A 12,046-nucleotide genomic window follows, 5' to 3' on the forward strand; every position below is an offset into this window, starting at 1 on the left:
GCCCGCGACACGATCTCACTGATGGTGGAGTCAAATCTTCAAACGCGAATTGCTGGTGAACGGGACGTCGGAAGGAGGTACCGTCAAAGGGAATGTGGTAGCCCCCGACACGATCTTCCTGATGGTGGAGTCAAATCTTCAAACGCGAATTGCGGGTGAACGGGACGTCGGAAGTGGGTACCGTAAAAGGGAATGTGGTAGCCCGCGACACGATCTCACTGATGGTGGTGTCAAATCTTCAATCGCGAATTGCGGGCGAACGGGACGTCGGAAGGGGGTACCGTCAAAGGAAATGTGGTAGCCCCCGACACGATCTTCCTGATGGTGGAGTCAAATCTTCAAACGCGAATTGCGGGTGAACCGAACGTCGGAAGTGGGTACCGTCAAAGGGAATGTGGTAGCCCCCGACACGATCTTCCTGATGGTGGAGTCAAATCTTTAAAAGCGAATTGCGGGTGCACGAGGAAAGTGGGAAGCGGTTAGTGAATGTAGTAGCCTTCGACAAGATCTGTTATTGATGGTTGAATCGAAAGTGGCTAATAGAATACTGATCTGCCACACAAAAATGCGCTGAAGTCCCTTCGATCTCAAACGAGGACTTTGATAATTTTCTGAGATACGGGATGAAAACTAATAGTTTGACTGTTTCTTTTAGATATTTTTCCGTAGAGTAAAAAAATTCTTCGAACCAGCGTTTCTGGGATTTGATCCAATGTTGGCATTTGTTCAATGCAACAACCTATATATGTCTTAACGTCAATTATTTGCATTTCCTGATTACAGAATGTATCACAACCTATATACAATACAATAAAAATACAAAATCTCCATGACCATGACCAACTTTTGGTCAAATCCCAGAAACGGTGGTCTAAACGTATACTTAGATTGATTCTGTTTGTGGTATTAAAGGTTTCACAAAATAGTGGTACAGATACGGGGTCGCGAAAACCGCAAGTCTGTATCTTTAAAATCATCTGAGATACATAGTAGTCTCAACCAAAATATGACACTCGGCACATTATAGGGATTCGAAATCCTTTGTAATGACAATGTCTATAAACCTAGAAAAAGTATTTCTTGTGTTCATTATGACTTCGCGTTCTTGTTGTATAGATAACTATTTCGATTTTCAATCTATTTTTTAGGAAGCTATTGCACTTATCTTTGAAAAAAAATTGGAAAATCTAGGGATTAACGCGGTACTATTTGGTGATATTGCAAAGTCCTTATTGCCAAAGATGCAACTGATGTTTGACATCTTATCAAAAGTTGGTTTGAATCCCATACAATCAGATTCCGGAGTATATATCATTACGAACACGTCGAACCTAGGTAAGGCGTAGCAAGCGATATAGTTGAGCAATCCGACTTTCATACTTATGTACATTACTGTACCTGAAGCTTTTAGATCAATCGATTGATTATAGCAAATACAAGGATTTTGTGGGATGGTTGGCCGAAAATGTACATATTCAAGCTGTACCACTACAGATGTTTTATAAGGATGGTACATGTTTTAAACATTTTGTGCGATTTTGTTTCAATAGAGTAAGTAAAGGTAACATTTAAGGACGAGATTTTTACTGTATTTTTTTAGAAGGAAGACACCTTAACATTGGCAAGAGATCTGTTAGAAAAAAAATTTAAACTTAAAACTAAATAAATTCGTAGTGCTTGCTTACGCGTACGTAATGTTAAATATGAATATTCTATGTAGCGATAATAATGAAATATTACCCAAAAATTCTACGTTAGTTTTTCATAGTATCTTGTTTACCCGGTAAGTAGTATCAAAGAAAATCTATCGTCCAGGGCATCGTTAATTAATACTGATGCTGGACGCAGGCTGCTAATGTATAGAAGTAGAAGAAAAATGTGTTATTATGAGCGAGATAATCATAGATGTAGATGCATGGCCGAGTGTTATAAATTTTGATCAAAGGCGTAGCAATTATGACTGCTAGGTAGATTTTGATATAAAGAAAATTCACTCAAGTGGGTAAGATTATTTTCTTAAAAAATAAACGTTTCTAATTAAAAGAATTAGAACATTTCAAAAAATGGTAGGTACCTACATCATGTAGGTACCTACCAACAACCTTCTAAACATTCACACCAAATTTTATTCCCAAAACTTTTGCAAATGCTATAGTAGCCGAATTTGTTTTCTCCATATTGAAAGGGCGCACAGCCATTTGATCGGATCGTGTAGCCCAACATGTCGCATGGCAAACCCTAAAACATGGTCACTATATTGTGGAAGGAATTTTCTTAATTAAACCCGAAAAAAGTTAAATCAGAATTAAACCACAAAGTGTTATACATCATTGAATTCAGAATAAAAGGGCTTTATGAATAATATGATATCGAGATATTAGGGCTGTATTTAAAAAAATGAAGTTGATGATGGTTCCGGAAAGACGAAAGATCGGATTAAAAAGTCATCTTAAAAAGCATTAAAAGTTGGTATGGAGAAGTATCATTGGTTTATCTCTAGGTCAAATATTAACGCAAGAAAAAATTAGTACTTAAAATCGAAAATTTTCGATAAAGTCACTAAATATAGAAAGTACCGCAATCCATTGGTCTCGTGTGTTAGAGAAAGAACGCATGATTTTTGCCCAAAAATGGCAGAAGTTACCAGATTCTAGTAAGTTTAATGTTAGGGATTGTTCCACCTGTTTGAAGATATCTGACAAGTATCTGAAATTTGAATTTTCTTTTCCTAATAAATCAAATATACCTATAGGTGGTTGTGTTTCAGGTTGTAAAAAAAGTAATGTGAAACGTGCGAGGTTGTTTCCTTTAGCAAGTGGTGAAAGAAATGCGAAAAGGAAACAATTATGGTTTGACTTCAATATCGTTCCCGAACACACGCTCTATTTTGGAACATACATACCCGCTGCGGACTCGCAGACGGTCCACAGTAGGTAGTTTAATACATACATATGAAAGTAAAAACTAACAAACATTTATTGAAGAAATGTTGTTTATTTGCTACATTATACAAAAAGTACAGTAAGCACAACATCCTCGTACAGCGACTCGCGTTTTGATTTTGTACAGGGACTCCTTACCTATCTTGTAACGCACCCTGTGGACTCGGAGTCCACAAATTACAATAAAAAATTGCACAAGTACACCACTCTGCAAATATGTTCATACTAAGCCTCGGTGTCTTGAAACAAACAGCTATTGCACCAGGTAACCCCGTCCCCTTCACGTTAGGAAAATATCCATATAAAAAACACATTGCGGAGTATGACGAAATATTATTATTGATCGATTGATATAAGTGCCCTTTGGTATATATTTTTATAAAACATGACAGTACTATGAAGTTAGGTTATAAAAAAATTACAGCTATTCAGATTTTATTTGTCAATTTTTTTAAGTTGGCAGCAAAATTGCCCAAAAATGGCGGATGATTGCGGTACTTTCTATATTTAGTTAAAGTCACTAGATATTTATTATATTTTATATATTTATTGGCTTTAATTTTCGAAATATGTGCACGACCTCTAATGGCGAAAATAAAAACTAAAGTAATAATAAATCTACTACAGGAATAACTTTTAATAACTCTTTAGAATTATGCTTCGATTCTTTATCAATTATACACATGGCTTTGTTCCTGTAGCAGTAGTTCTAGGTACTATTTATGGTACAAAATATCAATTCATTTAATTACAAACGAAATCGATTCTTACTCATTAAATAGGGGGCTGTTACCCATGGTCTTTCAACGAAGCGCTCCACTTCCAAGATATACTACGGGTAGACTGATAAACCTAGGTCTAGATGCTACTTACCTTGTTCTCTGAGGGGGAATGTATTCGATCCTTTCCATTATCTCTATGGAAGATGTAATTTGTGTTCTCCAACTTAGATGCTTTCGTATTCGTTATTGAACGGATAGTATGACATTCATTCTTTTATTGCAATTGAAAACATGAATTACACTTAAAATTATAAAATAAGAACGTACAAGTGTTTTTTAAAATTGAACATCAATACTATTTTACTTATCAAGTCATTCAGTAGAAATCGCATTTATGTGTACAAGTATGATTAGTTGCCTATTCCTATTCTGCATTTACGCTATATAAATTATTGAAACAAAAAACAAATCAAAAGACTTTTAATCTCAATACATAAGACAGGATGCCTTATATGAACACTTTGTACCCTTTCTTCTTGCCAAAAAATTTACCATACATAAATAACGGTGTCAACTGAAATCGCCCCTTAACCATCTCTTGGCATCTCTTGTGTCATTTCCATATGTTTTACCAAACCTTAGGTAAAATAGAGCAAGCTTTAATTATTGGGATGTATGTAAAAAACAGCATATACTACCTAAACACAGCTCCCGGTATATGTCCCGCATAATTTGGCAGTTGGCCAATGTGCCGATGATAAATTTCTGATGGTTGAATGAGTAAAGGTGGATCTGGTCGACTTATGGAAACTGGCGCCCATTCGGTACTCAGTCTCTTCCTGTAATTTGTTGTAAAATCGCATAGAGCACTATTCGTCATTGCTTGATTTGGTTGGCCAAATGAGGCGTATCCGAATGGAACTGGCCCGGAGAAACCTACAAATAAAAATCTCAAGAACGCTGTCCAGTTTCAATCTTCTCCCACAATATTTTTGCTGTTGCGCAAAGGAGTTATACACTCTCTCGCTCATGTTGCAGCGAAAGTTTTAAATAAGCTTATTGTTTAAAATGGCATAAAATGATGACATTAATTTAGTTTGAGACAAAGCCACCTTTATGACATTATTTTGGGTAAAATGAATCTGTAGGAAGGTTGATCCCGGGTTGATTCCCAGTGATACTGACGTTTCGATGATTAATTTGCATTTGCATTTCTGGGCTCTATCTTATACCGAATGTAAAATATTGAAAACATAATTGATTCATAGGGCATTTTCATATTTTAAAAATGGCAGCTCTCGAAACCACCATCGTCACAACCTCTGTGTTTTTTGTTTTGTTTTTTCGATAAATGTGCAGTCAATCGCGAGGAAGCATAGTTTAATAGGTCGCCATAGCACTTTCGAAAAACGCACTTCTATACTCTATTGGGTCCAACGGATGAATTATTTATAGAAACTGCAGAGTAAGGCTTTGGGGTGGGCGCTTCTGGGATACAAACTGGAAAAAAAGGGTCGCCTTTCAGCAAGGTTCCCGGAAGAGTCCCAAAGTAGAGGCGAAACGCACGCCGCGCCACCGTCGGAAATTTTTCAAAGCCCGTAGCATAGAACCAGAGGAAAGAAAAACTTAAAGTTATACATACGCTCGAGTAGTCACGTCCATATAACGTAAAACTGCAACGGTACGGAAATCGCGAGACATGAATTCAGCGAACGGGAAGAGAACAAAGAAACAACAATAGTGCCAAGATTGTTCTTTTAGAGGTGTAAACAGAAAAAGGATTTAGAGAGGTGGCCGATTATAAATAGATAGAAACCTGCGTTGCGAGATGGGGAAGTTATGAGGGATATATTTCAAATGCACATTCTTTTAGCAAAACTCACAAACCGCATTAAGTGGTCACAAATTGATCCTTCGCGCCATATCAAAATGTTCACACACACCCACACCCACACTTAAGTGTAGAAAGTTCACCTTTTACTAAATACTTATCCGGATCCGAGTTGTCCATGAAATATGGGCTACTGGAATGATCGGGCGGTTTGAGAGGTGGTTCTTCCACTGGTAAATTTCTTACGATGCCTGCGCATTCTGGTCTAACTTGCAGCAGAGGTAGCTTGAACTCGCTGGTTGCCAACTACATTAGTAATAGGATAATTTGTAATTAGCGTAAACTTCTTTTGCAACCTCTCGATCTTGCAGACTTCTAGGATTCCACTTATCGTCTTGTATCAGCCCCTGTTTTATTAATTGATGTAGAGCTGCTGCATCTTTATTTTGCATTTGCTGAAATTGCGACAAGGCTTCCGTTGCCTGGACGGTATATCTTTGGCCCATCATTCCATTAATTCGAGGAACGAACCCTGTATGTTACTCATTAATTGTTAAAGGTATGGACGGATTTACCTTCGTATCCTGGAATGGTAGGATGTTTATAAATAGGATCACCTTGCAGCGACCTTGCATTTACTATGTCGATGTCTCGTTGGGGCGGTCTCAAGACCTGCAATATTAAGGCTGAGAAAGTGTTCTGCGTAAATTATCGATTGCTTACTTGATAGTCATCTACGGTTCTATCGGAGAGAATTAGCTTTTCGGCATGGCTAACTGTGGGATCCAAGAGCAATTTGTGGGTCGTTGTACCGTAAGAATCGCCAATTCTGTATTTGTACTGAGGACAAAATCCTGTGTAGCTGTAAAAACAATAAATTTATTTCTCAGTTTTCAAAAATTGAGTAATAACCCCGGAATAAAATGAGGATTAGGCGTTGATACTAATTCCACCGACATTTTAGTTGTAATTTAGATAAATCCAAAACTTATAACCACTTTAATTTTGTGTCATTTGACAATACAAATGTCTCAATGCGCTTTCAACAAATACGGGTAATTTGATTTTCAATAATACCTAAGCATCTAATTCTGAAACTTAGACCATATAGTACAAATACCGCAAGAACTAATCATTTTATACCTACTATTATATCACTGCTTCGAAAGTATTGAATACATGCTTAAGCTTATCTTCGACCATATAACCCTGAACTTCCAGCGGTTTTAACGGATTACATTTGCGTAAGATTTTTGAACTGACCACTTAAATGTTTGAAAAGTTTATGCTATTTTTCTACGGTGTTGCGCTAAAATTTGAATAAATTTTCTAAAAGTTAGAAAATGTTGATGTACCAACTTGCAATATTATACCATTATGGTAGTAAGTAGGGTAGTATGGATAATGGATTTAAACGTACAACCGCGTTATTTGGAGAAGGAGTGAGAATTTCATTCATGTGAAAGTTTGTTTATTGCGAACAACAGGTTTTATAAAAAATTCGAGAAGCGGTCCTTCCTCATTCCGATGTAAAAGGCGGTCGATACGAAAATTTATCATCATTATTAGAATTATATGAACTCATCGGGTGGATACATTATTTAATTTTGCCATTGTTGAAATTGACGAAGTAAGATTCTAAATTTCGCACACTGCATCCAGAATCCTGGTGTCAGAGCGTGTACTTTTCTTTATTACACTGGTTCCGTGTCCTGAAACTAAAGCACTCTATAACGTTCTTATTCTCGATGTTCTTATGGAGATACATTTTAATGAATCTTCGAGCAGTTCTGCGCGCACAACTGATTTTCAGATCCATACAAAAAGATTATTTCAGTCAACAAAGGCAAAGCATCAAAACGTAAAATGTATAAAACTCAGTTATTTTTATGTATTTTGTTTTTTTACGGGCTATACCCGATGGAGGTGGTATACTAATTTTGAATAAGAGAGTATGGTAGCTTGGGGGCGGGAGTAAATGCTAAAACTAAGGTAAACCGTAAACTTTCCTTTAAACTTCCGCCTAGCTATCTAAATATACGTGTTTTTGCAATTTTTCATGTCTTATCAAAATTACAAATTACAATTGACGCCGACCGATGGTTAAACTGAAACCCCTATATAGTAAATGATAAATAGTTCGTTACGAAATGACCCAAACAGTACTCCAATCAAGTTTCTTTATATAAGACGGGGTACCCCAAAATAGGTACTATATCTGTAGTTGTTAATTTCGGTTGGCATTATTTGTCCCTATAACGCAATTGTATATCTAGGTAGGTAATTTAACTGATAAAGCAAATCAAAGCCTTCTATCTTTTTTCTCCATGACATTTGCCATTAAAAATTGGTTACCTCATATAAAAAGGTACTTACAAATAAAGTGAAAGATTCATTTGATATAATGTAAATTATAGAAATGAATTGACGATTTAATATTAATTGTTAGCCCATAACCATGTTTACTGTTTAGCTATGTAAATAAATACATAGAGAAAACGAAAGTGTTGCCGTTGTGTACCACCATAAAATGTCATTTTGCGTTATAACAGGAAGACACGATAATTATTTTTCCGTATACTGCAATAAATTAATTAAATGATTCATGCTCAAGAAAGGCACAACGATTTCATAATAAGGCAAAAGTTTCACAATTAAGTATTATCCATTCATCGCACTACTTACCCGTACAAATATAATGCTCACTGGTGATGTAATTATTAATACGCATTTCTAATAATAGTATTTAATTATTTATTAGAATTATATGTTTACAGTTTAGGTAGGTATGCATAGATTGTGACATCATGTTTCATTTTCTATGCAACTAGATTATGATTATGATGATTATGCTATAGGTATATTTTTGAACGTGAGTTTACGTAAGAGAGGACACGACAGGATCTTTTTAGAATACGCCACATTTGTGGATTACGATTATTGTTCTTGTAACTTGTTCCTATTGCCCAAACTAGCGGTTGATTCAACATTATTAACGATCTTCGAGATCGTTCGTAACTTTGTACTGCTTTCTGTCTGTCCGTGTGCAGGATAATTTTATTTAGAGACATCCGATTGCTTTGAATCGGTAAAGGATATAGGAAAGATCCCAATTGTTTTTCAGGTACGGCTACTATATATCGGACCAAAAAGTTACAGCCCATAATCTGCGCAAACTCCCAGAAAAGGGTTTCTTTTGTCATTCTTGTTACAAAGAACATATGAATGTGCGGTTTTCTGTTAGTAAATTCTTTAAACCCAACGTTTGTATTTGCGCAATCCATTTTTTTTTAATTTGAAGATACTTCAATGAAATTTTGTATGTAGGCATCTCGAGTAAAAGTAAAACTAATGCCGATATGTAGGTTAGGTAGGTGTAGTGTAGTGCCTATTTTACAAGCTATGCTGATCTGGTAAGACAAAATCAACCCTTTAAGGTGTGTTGTAAAAATGATGGATGCGTGAAGATCTCAAGGATTGTTCGCTATTCAATTGTATCGGATTTTTACTATTCGGGTCTGTACCTCCGCCCGGTGTTTTCTATTCTCCTTGCCCCTAAACGATTAATAGCTCAACCTCGACATGGAGGCCGTTGAAAAAATCAATCTTGGTATTCAGCTCGTATCGCAAATTCTTTGAACAGTTCTGTCTAAAAAGAGGAAGTATCGGACATCCGGATAGATTGGTTAGACGCCGAAGTAATGTATTTAATTTTTTCCCCGTAAAAATTGCTATACTAACTCTGTAACTAACAATTCTGGCATCTTCTGTACGCAACCTATGAGGTCGGTTGCTTGCAGGTGTCAGTACTGGTATGGCATGCCAAGTTTGCGCTCCGGCACAACTATCTGTGGCTCCGGTAAATCGGGAACGTCCAAGCGAACAACTGATGGATGTACAAAAATCGACCAATCTCAATACAGTATATCTGGATATCCAAATTTATAAGGACCGGAAAAATTATTTTAAAATAATCTATTGCACATTTTTTCCGCCTCAAAGGAGGAGATAAAAAAAAGAACTCAACGTTGATATCTCGCTCAGGAGACGGATACTTTGCGTGTAGAGCTTAAAAAATTTACATACATAAACTAAAGTAAAATAAAATCGAGGTTTATAGAACAAGAAAACTTCAAAGAGTTGAAACTGACAAATGTTTACTTAAAGATGAAAACGATTATTTGTTCAATGTATGATGATCGTGGTCTATTAATTGATCAAAATTGCAACCTACACCAAACAATTATTAAGGAATAATAAAGTTATTATAATTACGTTTTACATTTTCCAGTAAGTAGTTGTTACAAAAGAAATAAAAGTTCTAGATATATTTATTTTATTTTATATATTCGTGAGTATTATGGTACATTAACGGCGCCTCATAGAGGAGGTGGGCGGTGGTATAAATTAATGCCTTTCGTTGAGATTCATCAAGGATAAAACCTTCATTTCTTTACCTTGAGCTTCTTCACTTCAAATATTACCTGTATGATGTCGATATCAGATTTCAATTCATTTAGTACCAAATCTATTTTCACTCGAGACTCAAATCAATTCATAGTAAGCCTTTGTGAATTTTATCCCTTCTTTTCTCCAGAGGTTTCCAGTTTTTCTTTGCAAAGCGCTAGAAGGACCTGGAAAGCTTTGATGATGAAGAGTGCAAAACGTATAGAACTTCTGAAGTAATGTGTAAAGCTCTGGAAAAACTCTAGGAGACATTTAAAAGGGCCCTTTGTCACTTCTTATAACCTCTTTAGTACCTTTTCGGGACGCCTTCGATCCTTTTTCCAAAACCATCTTAACATTTACCACACATATGTGCAAGACCAGAAAGTGCCAAAACGTTGTAAAGAGTCTAGAAAGCTCTGACATGGCCTAAAAAGCCATGGAAAGTGCTTACATTGGTCCAGTAAGGACCCAAAAATACAGAAAGCGCCTCTTAAGTGTTCCTGAGACTCTTGTTAGAACATGTTCCTTCCATTACCAGACAAGCTCTAAAAGTTAAATGCTCTTAGAAAGGGATCTATCTATTTTTATTGTATGCTACTGTTATGTCATAACCATCCAAATAGTTAATAGTATATTAAGATACAAGTGTATAATCAAGTCTTTAAAGCACGCGCAATGAGTTTAAGGGCACGACGCAAAGCGGAGTGCCTTTAACGTTGCAAGTGCTTTAAAGACCAATTATACACGTGTATCTTATAGTATTTTTTATTATACCTGCAGTATAATTTAAAAATAGGAAATACAATGAAATCATATTGACGTTATACTCGGATACATGTTTAATTAAGTGGGCTGGGTGTTCGAAATTCCACGATTGCCATGGAAATGTCACTTGACGTTTGCTTATAAAAATCATCGTCTTTGTAAATAAAACGATTTCCGTTGAAAAAGATAATACACCGTCCATTAAATCGCTTGTTATAAAATCTAAACAAACGTTGGTAGGTGTAAAATCCAAATCCAGCAAAGACTATTATAAAGAATTTGAAAAATTGTTTCCATGGATGAAAAGGAAGTTACTTACGAATAAAGTCTTAAATGCATCGATAATGCTGGGATATATGAAGGAAATGTCAAAGGTATTTAAATCTCCTATCTTTTGGTGCATGCATTAACTCAAAACTTCAAACAATGCTGCGATTAAAAGTGGAACAGATTTGGAAGCACACCCTAAATTACGCGCGTTTGTGAAACCTTCAACCAAAGGATAGGTACAAGCCAAAGAAATGTTATGCATTTACAGAAAGCGACCTAAGAGGATCTTTTATTTCAGCCCCAGATGACAGTTTCAAAAGTCATACTTGAAGTATCGTTACTTAGCAACTTTAAAGCACGTGTGTTTTAAAGGCCCTTTTTCGCACGCATTTGAGTGTTTAAAACGGAGATTGTGATTCAGGTATAATAAAAAATATATTACAAAATTATACGATTGCAATGCTTTGTAAAGGACCTAGAAAGCTCCAAGCGCCTATGTATCAAATTTCATTTAAATGCTTCCATAAATAAAAAAAGTTGGCACTGTGCATGCGGAAAACCAAATTTTGAAACGAGTTTGTTTCCTTTATAGCCCAGTCAAATGGTGATTTTTCCAAAACAAAATTGCGGAAGTTTTTTTCTCAACGGTTTTATATGTTTTCGAGGGTGCTGAATCTAAATTTATGGTTTGCTGCTTTATAGAAGATCGGCTTCATAGCCAAAAACGCAAAAAATCGGTATTTTTCAGCCCTTTTTTTAGTTGTTTACTTATATCTTACAAACTACACGTTTTTTGAAGATGCGCGTTCTACACAAAATTAAAGCAAACAAAATTTTCTACAAAATGCACTAGTGCACTTTGATTTTGTGTTAAGCTCAGTGAAACACAATATTTTTTTTCATTTTCACACAAACGTCTAAAACGCCCACTTTCATCTCTTGTAACGCAACCGCAAAAGATATCTGGCATATTAAATCTTCTCACAAAGTTTTGTATGAAAAACATTAATATATTTACAAATTATTAGTTATAGTTACATTATACTCAAAATAAAGCTAACGAAATG

General features: G+C 35.7%; 1 protein-coding gene and 1 long non-coding RNA gene across 2 annotated transcripts; one reads left to right on the top strand and one right to left on the bottom strand.

Moving 5' to 3' along the window:
• The first annotated feature begins 661 nt into the window (after window positions 1-661).
• LOC116164724 lies at window positions 662-1,752 on the top strand. Its single transcript, XR_004143976.1, has 3 exons — window positions 662-1,335; window positions 1,412-1,551; window positions 1,601-1,752. It is a non-coding gene; the product is annotated as an uncharacterized LOC116164724 (long non-coding RNA).
• Window positions 1,753-4,063: 2,311 nt separating this feature from the next.
• LOC116164457 (UPF0605 protein CG18335-like) lies at window positions 4,064-6,595 on the bottom strand. The gene is made up of 7 exons (XM_031478647.1): window positions 6,408-6,595; window positions 6,219-6,357; window positions 6,071-6,167; window positions 5,852-6,027; window positions 5,639-5,801; window positions 4,363-4,600; window positions 4,064-4,301 (listed from the first exon to the last, which is right to left on the bottom strand). The coding sequence occupies exons 1-7, from the start codon at window positions 6,452-6,454 to the stop codon at window positions 4,235-4,237; spliced, it is 927 nt and encodes a 308-aa protein (XP_031334507.1). The 5' UTR covers window positions 6,455-6,595; the 3' UTR covers window positions 4,064-4,234.
• Between the last annotated feature and the right edge of the window lie 5,451 nt (window positions 6,596-12,046).

This window comes from Photinus pyralis, unplaced genomic scaffold (assembly GCF_008802855.1).
Source record: "Photinus pyralis isolate 1611_PpyrPB1 unplaced genomic scaffold, Ppyr1.3 Ppyr1.4_LG2, whole genome shotgun sequence".
NCBI classification, from domain to species: Eukaryota; Metazoa; Arthropoda; class Insecta; order Coleoptera; family Lampyridae; genus Photinus; species Photinus pyralis.

Excerpts from the sequence above, each read along its gene's own strand:
- LOC116164457 (XM_031478647.1), bottom strand. The coding sequence starts at position 6,454 with ATGTCGGTGGAATTAGTATCAACGCCTAATCCTCATTTTATTCCGGG. Across the intron at positions 5,802-5,851 it reads GAAGTCTGCAAGATCGAGAG|TTGGCAACCAGCGAGTTCAA; the intron begins GTTGCAAAAGAA and ends TTACTAATGTAG. Across the intron at positions 4,601-5,638 it reads GGATAAGTATTTAGTAAAAG|GTTTCTCCGGGCCAGTTCCA; the intron begins GTGAACTTTCTA and ends TTTTATTTGTAG.